Raw genomic sequence first — 16219 nt, forward strand, 5'->3', positions numbered from 1 at the left:
TGTGCTGCTTAAGTACACCCTATTGGCCTACAGCCCCTGGTATGCAGACACGAGGAGAACGAACAGACACCTTACAGACAGTGTGTGATTTGAACCCGGTCGTTGGTGCTGTAACAGTGAATTGCCACGCAAATGATAATGTTTGGGCAAATGTGCAATGGAAAAGAAATGGTAATCTGATAACTAGCAACAAATTTTTTATTTTCTTAATAGGTAAAGGTGAAGAACAAGCTCTTGCAGCTGCCGTCACAACCTTACTGTGTATTCAGCTGGGATCGTGCCAAGAGGCTGAAGATGTTTTCAAAACTCTAAAATCTATTTTGATTAATATCATTACTGACAAATCAGCTAGTCTGACTGCCAGACACAGTGTAAGTAATTTATTTTTTTGTGCGATGCATTTGCAAGGGTTAAATGAATTGCATTGGGTCAAAATGTTATTGGAACAACCTAACACTTGTTGGGAGTTTTTAAAAAAAAAAGTTTGTAGGAATTCAAGTATTAAATTGATACTGTGGAAATAAAGCACCTTCAGGAAATCAAAGTTTCTGCATACTTTGGATATATTGCCCACTATTTTCAACATATTGTAGGCACAAAGTTTCCCACTTAGACTTCTTTTGATGAATTCCCTTTAAAATTTAGGATGTGCTCCATGAGTCAGTTTTCTCGATATTCAAAGATTCCTTTCAGAGATTTGGGGCATGGTTGCAGCCTCTCTCTGTTAGTAGACGAGATTAGACATTTAGAACTAAAACTTTTGTTTTATTTGTCTATCTCAAGATTTTTTTTTAGTTCCTGGGAGTTGGGTGTCAATACTTTTTTTGTTGTTGTGGATATGTGCGTCAATTAAATCTATCAGTTCCGGCCATCTGATATGGTCAATGGCCAGTCCTATGCTCAATCAATATACAAACTAAAGCAGTTAAACTGCAGGCTGAGTGCAGCTTTTTTTCTTAAATTCCAGGATTGAAGTATCTGCAGTTAATTATTTTCAAAGTATATGATCATTGATCAAGCTGGTATACAGCTCAATAATCAATGGAGTGCATAAAAATGCTCAAATAGATCACTGCAGTTGCAACAAAGATGCATAAATCTTAAATATCTAAAACTGCTGACTTAACAAAACTGTTCCTCAACATGATGCTCATGTGGATCAAGTTTAATGGACATCCGTGAAAAATTGTTATTCTATCTTATTCTTCCCGGTCATATTGTTATCTATATTATTTTCCACAATCATATTGTTTAAGGTGTGTTGTTTAACAGTACCAGTTATTGCTGATAAATATTTCATTGTGCCAAGGGCATAAAGACTTTATTTGATCTTGAGAATGATTAACAAGACGACCAAGGTAATGAAACTTGTCATTCTTTTGCATCTGTTGCTACTGAGTTTTTTTGGAGCATCAGAAAAAGAAGCAGGTGTAGACCATTCATCTCTTTGTACCAATTTGCCATTCAGTAGCATGGCTAATCTTTTACCTCTTTCACATTCCTGGACTATCCTTTGATTCCCTTAAAATCTAAAAGAAAATCTATTCATCGCTGTCCAGAATATACTCAGTGATTGAACCTCCACAATACTCTTGGCAAATGAAGCCTAATGATTTGCTATCCTGAAGATATTTTTCTACATTTGCATCCTGATTGCCAACCTTTTGTTTCTGAGATTGAGATTCTGGACCTAGATATTCCTTCAGGAGAAGGTATCTTCATGTCTTCCCTGACAATCTCCTTACTCTTACCAGCAACAACTCAACATTTATTAACACTCAGACTGTGTAAAGGAAGGATTGTTTTGTTTGTTTCAAGAATTTAACTTATCCCATTAGCACAAGTTCCTCTCAAATCTTAGATGGATGGAAACAATGCATCTGATTCATTCCCCACATCCAAAAATTATTGGAGCTCATACAAATGGAACCAAATATTCTGTACTATTTGTCTTAATCTTGTTCTTTCCCAGGAGACCAGTGTCGATACAAATTGATGAATAGCAATTAATAGTTTGCAGTGTCATTGAATTGATTATGAAAAATTCTGTTGTTGTAAAGCAATAGAATTTTCATTGACGAAGTTGCATATTTACCCAAAGCTGCAAACCTTGTCAAAACATTGACATCCATGGGGGGAAAAAAATATTCTGGTGGATCTTTTTCAAGTGCACTACCTAATAATAGATTACAGAGCACCCAGCTAATTTTGAAAAATAATTAATGGGTAAATCTTCATACTTGTAAATGTCATCGTTCCTGATTGGTAATAATTTGAGTATCTCAATGCATCTTGTGGCTTCTGTTTAGTGTGCCGATGCTCTGGGAACATGCTGTTACATTGCTGCCGATGAAGCAGAGGTGAGTCTTAAAATGGAGCATAACTTTGTGCTTTTATTAATGACAACTTCTTCCGACAGAAGATGGTACAGCATGTCTTGCATTTTGTGGATATATTTGCAAAATTTACTGTGACGGTCATTTGGAGGCTAGTGGCTGTCTTTTTTGTTTTAAAATATGAGTATGAAGGGAATAGAGAGATATGTAACTTGTTTAATTGGAGCATCATGAAGCTGTGGGCCAAAGACCCGGTCTCTTGTCTTCTATGTTCTCAACATCATTAGGTGTGCATGCACAATATTGCCAGATCTGCGACTTGGTAATATGAAGATGGCATTGCTCTCCAATCTGCCCATGCTTAAATATTTGGCTCAGGTTTTCTTAATTTAATCTTTAGCTGTACTATCCTGCACACTGTGGTGTCCCCAGATATGTTGTCCCTGTTCTCTGTGGGAGAGGTCGTGGGATCGCAGATGCTGTCAGTGACTGCAGCCAAGTGACTGCAGCAGACACATTACAGTCAAGGTGCACAAGTGACCGAATGAATGGTGGAGTGTGGTGAGGGTACTAATTGACCAGGTCTTTTTTTTGTCCTGGGTGATGCGAGATGGTAGAGAATTTGCAGCACCTTGGTTGCCTGGTGTATTTAGAGTTGTAGTTTATTGCCCAGAAATGGCCCCTTTAGCCCAACTGGACACATTTGGGAATGTGAATAGGATGTGCCCCTAATGAGATAAGAGGCTTATTTAACTAATTGTTAATGGTATAATATGTAAATCAAATTATAGTTGCTATCAAGAAAAGGTGAATTGAGTTTGTGGATATATTTTTTTCAGTTTTTAACTTTTGTGGTTATTGGTGTTTTCAGTTTTTATTAAATCAATTGACATGATAAAAATATTTTACGATTTCTTGCCTTTTTAAAAATGGGCCCTTCAGCCTTGCACGGATCCATTGACACTAATCCTAAATTAATCCCATTTTTAATCTCATTCTCCAGCTCCCCCAAATTCTTCCATGTACCTACATACTAGGCTTTATCACAGTAGTTCTCAGCCTTTTTCTTTCCATTTACATGCCACTTTAAGTATTCCCTATGCCATAGGTGCTCTGTGATTAGTAAGGGATTGCTTAAGGTGGGGGTGTGGGTGGAAAGAAAAAGGTTTGAAACCCACTGTTTTAATTGTCCCTCATTGACTCGTTATGTGCACGGTTTCATAACTCCAAAGGAAATGGGCCAATGACAACTTTCCTCAAGCAAAATACTTGAACAATTGGGTCAAGAGCAGTGATTCTCAACCTCTTTCCACTCACATCCCACCTTAAGCAATCCCTTGCTAAACACAACACATGTGGCACAGGGAATATTCAAAGTATGTGAGTGAAAAGAAGGTGGTTGAGAACCACTGCTTTATCGTGTCTTTGGGGCGTGGAAGAAAACTAAAGCACTTGGAGGAGACCCATATTGTCACAGGAAGAACAAATCAGGATTAAATTTGTATCTCTGGTGCTATGGTCCACTCATTGTGTGCCACAATGAACTTCAAAAGGTTCCTGCATAACTGATGTGAATCTGTGTCAGTACATTGAACTAAGGTGCATAATAGAATTCAAAAACAATTTCCCATTGAATTAATTTGCATGGTCTTTTTGTCTTTGAATGGAAGAGAGAATCAACTGTTACGCCAATTACAGATTAAAGCAAAAGGAGAAAATACCGGATTTTCAGATATGAACTTTCAAAGTTCAAATTTGTTGTCAGAGTACATCACGATCCTGAGATTCTTTTTCTTTGCAGGCCAGGCAAAATTTTGACTGAGTGGTAACTACAATGATCGCAAGAAAAAGAGAAAAATGTAAACAAAGAAAGAAATTAAACAAACTCCAATATGGAAGAAAAAAGAACAGTAATATGTACAAATAAGAGTCCTTACGAGAATTCTGATTGTTTTGAAGTCTGGTGGAGGGGTAGCAACACTTCCTGAACCTGGTGACACGAATGCTGTGGCACCCTCACCTCTTTCCTCATGCAATTAGCGAGAACAGAGCATGTCCTGGGTGGTCTGGATCCTTGCTGCTGCTCTCTGAGGATAACATTCCATGTCGATTTTCTCAGTGGCGGGGAGAGTTTTGTATTGGGCTGTGTCCAATACCTTTTGCAGGGCACTCTGCTCAGAGGTATTGATGCCCCCATTCAAGGCCATGATGCAGCCAGACAGCACACTTGCACATCTGTAGAAGTTTGCCAACATTTACGATGTTATACTGAACCTCCACTAACTTCTGTTGAATGAAGTAGAGGTGCTGATGTGGTTTCTTCTCAATGACATTAGCATGTTGGGTCCAGGAAAGGCCTCCGAGGAATTTAAATGTGCTCACCCTCTCCAAATCTAATCTCCCCCACCATGAAAGTGGATTGCATATCTCTGGTTTTCCCTTCCTAAAGTCTACAATCATCTCCAAGGTTTTGGGGACATTCAGTCCAAGGTTGTTGTTAGTACACCATTCATCCAAGTATGGTGACTCATTGCTCCATTTTATACAGCCCACCACCATAGTGTCGCTAGCAAATTTGTAAATGGTGTAATTGTACCAAGCCACCTGGTCAGGTCCAAAGTTAGTAGAGCAGGGAGCAAAGCAAAGCTGATGGAGATTGCCGAGGAGATGTTCTTGCCAATCTGCACTGATCGGGGACTGGGAGTGATAAATCCGGGATTCATTTACACAGTGGTGTGTTGAAGCCTAGGTTTAGGAATTTGCTGATCAGAACTACAGCAATCTATAAATAATTTGGAGAACTTGGATATGAAAATTCAGGCATGCAACGTTCAGGAAATGTAATGATAAATGCATGAAAATGTTAATGTATCCTTCCTTAGGTCCTGAAATGACTATTGGAACTTGTTGAAAAGGAGAAACGTCTCCATGAAGGAAATTTGCACTTTTTTCCTAGAATATATTTTTTATTGGTGAGCAAGAGCCCAAAGCCAGGTTTGCATAAATCTAAGGTGAGATGGGAGTCAGACTTGGACACAATTGACGAACACTGGTCAGAATTTGTGTCAGGGAAGTTTGTTGGCTACTATCAATGCCAGGTATAGATTTGTCTGTTACAGTTTTCTCCATCAATTGTACCTCACTCCACAGAAATTACACCAATATAAGCCTGAATTATCAGAGATTTTTTTTTGGATATAGTGTAGAGGTCAGTTTCTTTTTACATTTTACCTGGCTTTGTACGAAGGTGAGGCCCTTCTGGCCTAATATCTGTGACACCCTAACTAAGATCGCAGGGTCACCTTCCCAGTAGACCAAGAGTTTGTCTTCTGGGGAACTTTACCGCGGTTGGTAGATCACTAATTCTGATATTAAATTCACAGAAATTGCCTTTTGTGTGGCCAAGAAGTATATAGCAGTTTCATGGAAGTCTGACTCCCATCTACTCATGGATAGGTTGTCTTCAGAGATGAATAGCTGCATCTCACTTGAAAAAGTCACATACACTCAGGAAGGGATATAACACCTAAAAATTTTGCAGCCTTATTTAAAGCATAGGTATCTCATTGGCACCAATTATAGGGTTATGATTGCTACTGGCCAGCCAGTAGACCTCTAAAGATTTTAACACTGGTATTCTCACGTCTCCTCATTTTACTGATCACACTGACAATGGATTTTTTTTCTTCGTTCTTTCTGTTTAACAGGACTTGTATAGAGTGGAAGGGAGGGATTCTTGACGTTTGGTATGATTGTTAAATATATTAAAATGATAAATTATTACAAAAATGAAAATGTTAATGTAATCATACTGAAAAATAGCAATTTGAATGATATCTTCAATGTTAGGTTTAGTTTTTAATTTTGAGGTGCAACACAGTAACAGGCCCTCTGACCTACAAGCACATGATGCTTAAAGACTCCCACATAACCAAGTTTGACGGATAGACTAAATGCCTTTTGGTCTTGTGGGGTATGTTTTTCAGGCTATCCCTGATCAGTTTAATCTGCATTTGGCTTGAATTAGATATCTAAGAACATTGCGTTCCCTTACGCAAGACATCTAGTTAATGTCACACTGCCAGGAGACTATTTCTGTTATTTCCATATCAATGTATTTCGGGACTGCTGGGATCAAGTTTCACCACTGAAGTGCACTGTTCCATTGTACTAAATTTCATCACACATTGCTAATTTGTGGATTCGTCATGTTTCCAGAGACCAACCTTATAAAGAATTCATAATTATATTTTTGTAATAGAATTTCTCAAAACTACTGCCAATCATTGTGTATTATTTATAGACTTTTAACACCATATTAAATGTTGAGTATATGTAAGGCTGTAAAAGATGATTCAAAAGGGGGGCGTGGCAAGATGGCGTAGAAGTAAGATGTGTATTCCACCTTACCCCAGCTGGATTACTAAATACCCAGTTTTAAAAAGCATAAAAGTGTTTAAAAATAATATTTACAGTTTAAATAACAATGATTTATTATAGCAACTAATGTAAAAAAAAATCTAAAACTCAACTTCAGAAAAAATTACCATACAAAAGTGTGTTAGAACTGAGGCCTACCTGCATAGCTGAATCCATGGAGTCGTCGTTGGGAGCCTCCAAGCCTCAAGAGGACTCCAGCCCGTTCAAGTCTGACTTCGGCGCCAATCCTGCCTCCACAAGATGGCGCTGACACTTTGGTGAGTTCAGCCATTGCCGACCCACATTCACATGAAGTCGTGCACGCGGGTGGCACGACCGACAAGGGGACCCACGCACCCGTGACTTTGCTGGGCAGCCCGGGGATGCGCAGTGTAGCGTTGGAGGACGTTCCTGCGCGTCGGCGGCTTTGCCTGGCTTGCGTAGGGCATCCCGGGCCCGAGAGTTGCTGGATAAAGTGGGCTGTGGGGGAGCCCGAACGCCGGAGTCCCGAAGAGGTCGGGGTGCCGGCGTCGGGTGTTCAGACCCGCAGCCATTCAGCCAAAGGACTGAGGAAGAAGAGGAACTTACCTTATTGGAATTTGCCCAGGAGGAGGAGCCTGTAGTTAAAGAAGGTAGACCTCAAAAAGTGGTGGTGAAATCTGGAATGGATTCAGTGTTCACTGTTTTGGAAGGGATTGCTTGTCAAATGGACAATATGTCAAAACAAACATCAATTCAGATGAACCAAGGCTTTATGGAGATGAAAATAAAAATGAAGACTTTGATGAAATGTCAACTATGAAACAGGAAATGACTAGTTAAGAGTCATATTAATAGATGTATAAAATCAGTTGATACTGTGCAAGATATTTTTAAGAAAGTTGAAACAGCTTTTTCTGAGTGTCAAAACTAGGTGGAACGTAATAGAGGAAAAAATGGAAAAAGTGGAAGGTTCTTTTGTAGATTGGGGGATTCAAAGAGACTTATTGAAGAAGATTGATTTGTTGGAAGATCAAAGCCATAGGAATAATGTGAAAATAGTTGGTCTTCCAGAAGACATTGAAGGTTATGATCCTATAAAAAAATTTTTAAGCATTGGATCCCAGAGGTTTTGGGTAAAGAGCTTTTTCCTGAAGGCTTGGAATTGGATCAGGCTCATAGAAATTTGAGAAGAAAACCACTTCCAGGACAAACACCAAGGCAGTATTGGTTCATTGTTTAAAATACTAAGAGAAATGATTTTGTGTATGGCGGTACAGAAAGCACAGCAGTCAGTCTCCATTAATGGTTCAAAATAAGTGTTTTTTTTATGCCATAACTGAAGAAATGGGCGTTCTCCGTTGTCTCCTAAGAGGAGAGTAAATGGAAATGGGTATGGAAAGAATGGAAAGAAAGTTGATACAAAGTCTTCTTGATATTGAAGACTCTGAGCAGTCGTTGGGTTTGGAATCATTGGGTTGAATATATGGACTATACCTGATTGTGTTTAATTAATTAATAAATATGTACCTGGCTGGGGCGGGGGGTTGGGTGGATGACACTGAAAACTTTGATAGTCATCTGCCGCTAGTGGGTTCACCACACCCAGATTTTTAGGGTATTACTACCTTTGGGTGGTTTTTTTTGTTTTATTGTTTCTTTTTTGAGGAGAGGACTTTTATTTTTTTTGAAGTATGAAGGGGAGCGTTATTTTATAGAGTGTAAATGTATTAGTAGTTAAAAAGATGTCTAAATTAAATTTTTCAACTTTTAATGTTCAGGGATTAAATAATCCAATTAAGAGAGAGTATATATATATATATATATATATATATAAAAGAAAATTGACATCGCTGTTTTACAAGAAACACATCTGACTGAAAAAGAACATTTGAAATTGAAAAGAGATTGGGTTGGTCATGTTTTTTCTTCTTTTAATTCTAAGACAAGAGGAGTAGCGATTTTGATTCATAAAAACTCACCATTTGAATTGGAATCTTCAGAGGGGTATGCTAGCAGAGTTTTAAGAGTGAACTAAAATTTTTGTTGAATCTTGGACTTTGCTGAATCTTTATGCCCTTAATATAGATGATGAGTGGTTTATTTCAGATGCTTTTTTACTGTTAACTCAAGCTAATGAAAATATTTTAGTTGGTGGTTACTTTTAATTGTGTTCTGGACCCCTTATTGGACAGAAATCCAAAGAATATAAGAAAATCAAAAGATGGCAAAACAAATTAATGCATTAATGAAAGATTTAAATTTGGTGGATAGTTGGAGAAAATTTAATCCTACAAAGAAAGATTTTTCTTTTTACATTTCATGACATGATTTGTTTTCTAGAATTGATTTATTTTTGGTATCAGCACATTTACAAGGTAGAGTATTACGAGCTGAATATAAAGTAGAGTTAGATCATTCATTATTACTTTTTCCTTGTGAAAGTTCGGAGGTAGTACGTCCGTTCTATAGATGGAGATTTAACGCAATGTTATTGAAAAAAAACCAGAGTTTATTACTTTTGTTAAAGAGCATATCTCTTTATTTTTGACTGAGAATGTTAATTCTGTGGATAGTCATTTTGTAATATGGGATGCTTTAAAAGCTTATTTGAGGGGGCAGATTATTAGTTATTCTATGAAAGTTAAGAAACAATATATGGCAGAAAGTTTAAAGTTAGAAAATCAGATTGCTGAGTTAGAGAAAGATTTTCAGAAAGATGTAACAGAAGATAAAAAAAGGCCACATTAGCGAAATTGAAATTACGTTATAATACTTTACAAACTTATCAGTTTGAGTGCTTAATCAATCGATCTAAATAACATTATAATGAGTTGGGGGAAAGAGCTCATAAGGTACTTGCTTGGCAATTGAAAGCTGAACAGCCATCTCGGACTATTAATGCTGTTAAGAAGAATTCAAAAATTACATAAACCTCAGGAAATTAATGACCAGTTTTATTCATTTTATCTAAAATTACATACTTATGAGGGGAAACAGGATAATGGTTCTATTGATTCTTACTTATCTAAATTAAAGTTACTGGTTCTAGATGGGAAAGATGTTCAGGATTTTGAAATTAAGGAAGCTATTCAGGAAATGCCTAATGGAAAGTCCCGAGGGGATGATGGATTCCCTGTGGAATTTTATAAACTTTTTAAATGATGATTTATCTAATGTATTTGGAGAAGTGTTGAATCAAGTTACTGAAGATCAGAAGTTACCAGAATCATGTTCAAGTGTTTTTATAACTGTCATTCCAAAAAAAGATAGAGATCAATTTAAAGTGTCTTCATAGACCTATTTCTTTATTAAATGTAGATTATAAAATTATAGCAAAAGTATTAGCTAATAGACTTGCTAAATACTTACCCAAATTGGTACATATTGATCAAATAGGTTTTATTAAGAATAGAAATGCATCAGACAATATATTTTGATTAATTACCTTGGTCAATGCATATCGAAAGCAACCTAACCAAGCAACCTAAATGCAGAAAAAGCTTTTGATGGGGTTGAGTGGGATTTTTTTATTTAAAGTGTTAGAGAAATTTAAATTCTGCACTTTTTTTATTGGTTGGGTTAAGGCTTTATATACGAACCCGATTGCTAGGGTGGTGACAAATGGACAGATTTCTTTACCATTTAAATTGACTTGTTCAACTAGGCAGGGCTGCCCATTGTCACCAGCCTTATTTGCGTTGGCTATTGAACCGTTAGCTCAGGTTATTAGACAAAATTAAGAAATTGGAGGAATGAGGGTTAAGAATGAAGAATATAAAATTAATTTATTTGCGGATGATATGTTGATATATTTGACAGAACCGGAACGATCGTTGAAACAATTGCAAGAGTGTTTGTTGAAATTTGGAGAATTATCGGGATATAAAGTTAATTAGGATAAAAGTGAAATTTTACCTGTTGGAGTAGGAGATAATTCTGAATTTAAAACAATTACAAAATTAATTGTAATTAAAAGTAAAATTAAATATTTAGGTGTGTTTGTGGATACTAATGATCAATTATATCAATTAAATTATGTACCTATATTAAGATGTATTAAAGCAGATTTGATTAAGTGGAAAGATCTTCCATTAACTTTGATTGGTCAGGTTAATTGAATTAAAATGAATATTTTTCCTCGAATTCAATATTTATTTCAGCCAATACCTTGTTTACTTCCAAAGGGTTTTTTTTCAAGATTTGAATAAAGCATTGCGTGAGTTCTTATGGAAAGGTAAATTAGCTCGAGTGGCATTGCATGGACTTGCATGGAAGTATGCATGGGGCGGACTACAGTTACCACTTTTTCAAAATTGTTCTGAAGCAGCCCAGTTGAAATTTGTTAGTAGAATGATGGATTTAGATCAGCCTCCTTGCTGGGCTAAAGTGGAGATGGCATGTATTCCTAGGGTTGAGATATATGAATTTATATTTTGTTGGAATTTGATTTTATTGCAGGAATATGATATGCCGATACTGAAACATTTGTTAAAGATTTTGATTTGAAAAAAAATAGGGTGTTGGGGTTGAAAGATAAACTATCAATTCAAACTCCATTGTATGATAATCAGCTTATTTTTCAACGTTTAATAATCATTTAAAGATTTGGGACTCTAAAGGTATAAAGACAATATAAGATTGTTTTGAAGAAGGACAATTTCTTTTAAACATTTGAGAGAAAGATTTCATATACCTGTAAATCCTTGTTTGTGTTTTATCAACTTAGAGCTTTGATAAAAGATAATTATGGTAGAGAGATGACTTTACCTACTTTGTCGAGATTTGAATCTTTGATTTCCTCTATACCGAAAAAGGGTTATATTTCAGTTATGTATAATTTGTTACAAGATAGTATGGATAAACCAGATTGGGAGAAATCTAAACTCAAATGGGAGAGTGATTTAGTTTTTTTCCTGAAGATGATTGGGCGACTATGTCAGGATAATGTAATTAAATTGACTAATGTAAGATATGGAATGGTTAATTATAATTTTTTACATCAATTATATTTTACCCTGGAAAAGCTAAAAAAAACAACTATGGATTTAGTAATTCGGATTCTTGTTTTAGATGTGGTTCATGTATTGGAACTTTTTTTACATGCTGTTTGGACTTGTGTTAAAGTTCAATCATTTTGGCAAGGAATTTAAATAGTTTTGGAAAAATTGTATAATTTTATATTACCATTAGATGCACCGATTTTTTTTTTTTTGTTGGGTAATTTGTATTCATTAAGGGGAATGGGATTGGATAAAATTCAAATTGCTTTTGTACGTTTGGTGTTATCAGTAGCGCCTAAATATGTTGTGAGTACTTGAAAAGATGATACTGAGATTAATATATTACGCTGACATAATGAATTGAAAGTATGTATTGTCATGGAAAAAATTACCTATAATCCTATAATTTACATGATAATTATTATTCTTTTGTTAGTAAGTGGTATCCGTATTTGAAATATATGCATTTAGATATACTTTGAAATGTTATTAACATTTATAATATTTTTTAAATATGTATAATCTATGTTTTTTACTCCCCTTAAGGGAGCTGGCTGAAGGGGTGGGAGGGTGGGGTGGGTTTAAAAAAAATTAAAATTATTTTTTGATTTGTTTTATTTTTTATATATATCTTTGTAAAATCATTTTTTGATTAGTATTAAACTGTATGTTATGTTTTTTCTATCTTTTCAATAAAGTTTGAAAAAAAAAAGATGATTCAAAATAATAAATGTTATACATCAGTTTAGATGTAATTGGGATGAGGAAAGAATAGCAAAGCTCTATATGAAAATTTGGAAGTACTTATTCCTACTCCAGAGTACTTTATGTTTGTGTATTTACGGAAATGTTGTAAGTAGATTTCATTAAATTGATTGTTTGCTTCTAATTATTCTTCCTCTATCAGGATCTTGCAGCTTGCCTGGCATGTTTGGAGAGTGTCTTTAGTGCTTCATATATAAAGGGGGATGGAACAGTACCCTCCCACAATTCTCAAATTCATGTCCTTCACTGCAGTGCTCTGTTGTCCTGGTCCTTGCTGGTTACTATCTGTCCTCCCTCCAAAATTCAGAGGTTTTTGGAAATGTAAGTATGAATGTAATTAGATATGACCATTACCTGTAGTGCACCATCATGTGTGTTTTTATGTGGCAACGTGAGAGCCTTGAGGATGAAATGTAATTTGTAGTAATTACATCTGTGAAGGCTATTTTGAGTGTGTGCTGGAGGGAAGAGATGACATCCTATGGCTTAAGGAGAGTTTTAAATTGTTTGTCCTTAAAAACACCAGTTTTTTTGCATCCAGTAGCTTGCTGATTAGAGTAAGAATAAACTAACCTTGCATGTGTGCATTTCTGCATTGGAAGGAAGGAAAGTCGCATGCTATTTCTGCAGAGGAAGGAAGGAAAGCCAGCCGCGTGCAATTTCTGCAGTGGAAGGAAGGAAAGCCAGCCGCGTGCAATTTCTGCAGTGGAAGGAAGGAAAGCCAGCCACGTGCAATTTCTGAAGTGGAAGGAAGGAAAGCCAGCCGCGAGCAATTTCTGCAGTGGAAGGAAGGAAAGCCAGCCGCGCGCAATTTCTGAAGTGGAAGGAAGGAAAGCCAGCCGCGTGCAATTTCTGAAGTGGAAGGAAGGAAAGCCAGCCGCGCGCAATTTCTGAAGTGGAAGGAAGGAAAGCCAGCCGCGTGCAATTTCTGCAGTGGAAGGAAGGAAAGCCAGCCACGTGCAATTTCTGAAGTGGAAGGAAGGAAAGCCAGCCACGTGCAATTTCTGAAGTGGAAGGAAGGAAAGCCAGCCGCGTGCAATTTCTGCAGTGGAAGGAAGGAAAGCCAGCCACGTGCAATTTCTGCAGTGGAAGGAAGGAAAGCCAGCCACGTGCAATTTCTGCAGTGGAAGGAAGGAATGCCAGCCGCGTGCAATTTCTGCAGTGGAAGGAAGGAAAGCCAGCCACGTGCAATTTCTGAAGTGGAAGGAAGGAAAGCCAGCCGCGAGCAATTTCAGCAGTGGAAGGAAGGAAAGCCAGCCGCGCGCAATTTCTGAAGTGGAAGGAAGGAAAGCCAGCCGCGTGCAATTTCTGAAGTGGAAGGAAGGAAAGCCAGCCGCGCGCAATTTCTGAAGTGGAAGGAAGGAAAGCCAGCCGCGTGCAATTTCTGCAGTGGAAGGAAGGAAAGCCAGACGCGCGCAATTTCTGCAGTGGAAGGAAGGAAAGTCGCGTGCAATTTCTGCAGTGGAAGGAAGGAAAGCCAGCCGCGTGCAATTTCTGCAGTGGAAGGAAGGAAAGTCGCGTGCAATTTCTGCAGTGGAAGGAAGGAAAGACGCGTGCAATTTCTGCAGTGGAAGGAAGGAAAGACGCGTGCAATTTCTGCAGTGGAAGGAAGGAAAGACGCGTGCAATTTCTGCAGTGGAAGGAAGGAAAGACGCGTGCAATTTCTGCAGTGCAAGGAAGGAAAGCCAGCCGCGTGCAATTTCTGCAATGGAAGGAAGGAAAGTCGCGTGCAATTTCTGCAGTGGAAGGAAGGAAAGTCACGTGCAATTTCTGCAGTGGAAGGAAGGAAAGTCGCGTGCAATTTCTGCAGTGGAAGGAAGGAAAGACGCGTGCAATTTCTGCAGTGGAAGGAAGGAAAGACGCGTGCAATTTCTGCAGTGGAAGGAAGGAAAGACGCGTGCAATTTCTGCAGTGCAAGGAAGGAAAGCCAGCCGCGTGCAATTTCTGCAGTGGAAGGAAGGAAAGACGCGTGCAATTTCTGCAGTGGAAGGAAGGAAAGACGCGTGCAATTTCTGCAGTGGAAGGAAGGAAAGACGCGTGCAATTTCTGCAGTGCAAGGAAGGAAAGCCAGCCGCGTGCAATTTCTGCAGTGGAAGGAAGGAAAGTCGCGTGCAATTTCTGCAGTGGAAGGAAGGAAAGTCACGTGCAATTTCTGCAGTGGAAGGAAGGAAAGTCACGTGCAATTTCTGCAGTGGAAGGAAGGAAAGTCGCGTGCAATTTCTGCCGTGGAAGGAATGAAAGCCAGCCGCGTGCAATTTCTGCCGTGGAAGGAAGGAAAGTCGCGTGCAATTTCTGCAGTGGAAGGAAGGAAAGTCGCGTGCAATTTCTGCAGTGGAAGGAAGGAAAGACGCGTGCAATTTCTGCAGTGGAAGGAAGGAAAGACGCGTGCAATTTCTGCAGTGGAAGGAAGGAAAGCCAGCCGCGTGCAATTTCTGCAGTGGAAGGAAGGAAAGTCGCGTGCAATTTCTGCAGTGGAAGGAAGGAAAGCCAGCCGCGTGCAATTTCTGCAGTGGAAGGAAGGAAAGCCAGCCGCGTGCAATTTCTGCAGTGGAAGGAAGGAAAGCCAGCCGCGTGCAATTTCTGCAGTGGAAGGAAGGAAAGTCGCGTGCAATTTCTGCAGTGGAAGGAAGGAAAGTCGCGTGCAATTTCTGCAGTGGAAGGAAGGAAAGTCGCGTGCAATTTCTGCAGTGGAAGGAAGGAAAGTCGCGTGCAATTTCAGCAGTGGAAGGAAGGAAAGTCGCGTGCAATTTCTGCAGTGGAAGGAAGGAAAGTCGCGTGCAATTTCTGCAGTGGAAGGAAGGAAAGCCAGCCGCGAGCAATTTCTGCATGGAAGGAAGGAAAGTCGCGTGCAATTTCTGCAGTGGAAAGAAGGAAAGTCGCGTGCAATTTCTGCAGTGGAAAGAAGGAAAGTAGCGAGCAATTTCTGTAGTGGAAGGAAGGAAAGCCAGCCGCGTGCAATTTCTGCAGTGGAAGGAAGGAAAGCCAGACGCGAGCAATTTCTGCAGTGGAAGGAAGGAAAGTCGCGTGCAATTTCTGCAGTGGAAGGAAGGAAAGTCGCGTGCAATTTCTGCAGTGGAAGGAAGGAAAGTCGCGTGCAATTTCTGCAGTGGAAGGAAGGAAAGTCGCGTGCAATTTCTGCAGTGGAAGGAATGAAAGCCAGCCGCGTGCAATTTCTGCAGTGGAAGGAAGGAAAGTCGCGTGCAATTTCTGCAGTGGAAGGAAGGAAAGTCGCGTGCAATTTCTGCAGTGGAAGGAAGGAAAGTCGCGTGCAATTTCTGCAGTGGAAGGAAGGAAAGCCAGCCGCGAGCAATTTCTGCAGTGGAAGGAAGGAAAGTCGCGTGCAATTTCTGCAGTGGAAGGAAGGAAAGCCAGCCGCGAGCAATTTCTGCAGTGGAAGGAAGGAAAGCCAGCCGCGAGCAATTTCTGCAGTGGATGGACGGAAAGCCAGCCGCGAGCAATTTCTGCAGTGGAAGGAAGGAAAGCCAGCCGCGAGCAATTTCTGCAGTGGAAGGAAGGAAAGCCAGCCGCGAGCAATTTCTGCAGTGGAAGGAAGGAAAGGCAGCCGCGAGCAATTTCTGCAGTGGAAGGAAGGAAAGCCAGCCGCGCGCAATTTCTGCAGTGGAAGGAAGGAATGCCAGCCGCGCGCAATTTCTGCAGTGGAAGGAAGGAAGGCCAGCCGCGCGCAATTTCTGCAGTGGAAGGATGGAAAGCCAGCCG

At 39.1% G+C, this 16219-nt stretch overlaps 1 protein-coding gene across 2 annotated transcripts in view; it reads left to right on the top strand.

Annotated features, from left to right (window-relative positions):
* Positions 1-16219, top strand: part of LOC138763023 (interferon-related developmental regulator 2-like) — a 53467-nt gene that overhangs the window by 11052 nt on the left and 26196 nt on the right. For both annotated transcript variants that reach the window (XM_069936528.1, XM_069936527.1), the window contains exons 6-8: positions 214-371; positions 2310-2360; positions 12645-12823. In XM_069936528.1, the coding sequence (XP_069792629.1) occupies positions 214-371; positions 2310-2360; positions 12645-12823 (388 nt within the window). The remainder of the gene's footprint in view (positions 1-213; positions 372-2309; positions 2361-12644; positions 12824-16219) is intronic.

Source organism: Narcine bancroftii, chromosome 5 (genome assembly GCF_036971445.1).
Source record: "Narcine bancroftii isolate sNarBan1 chromosome 5, sNarBan1.hap1, whole genome shotgun sequence".
Classification (NCBI taxonomy): domain Eukaryota; kingdom Metazoa; phylum Chordata; class Chondrichthyes; order Torpediniformes; family Narcinidae; genus Narcine; species Narcine bancroftii.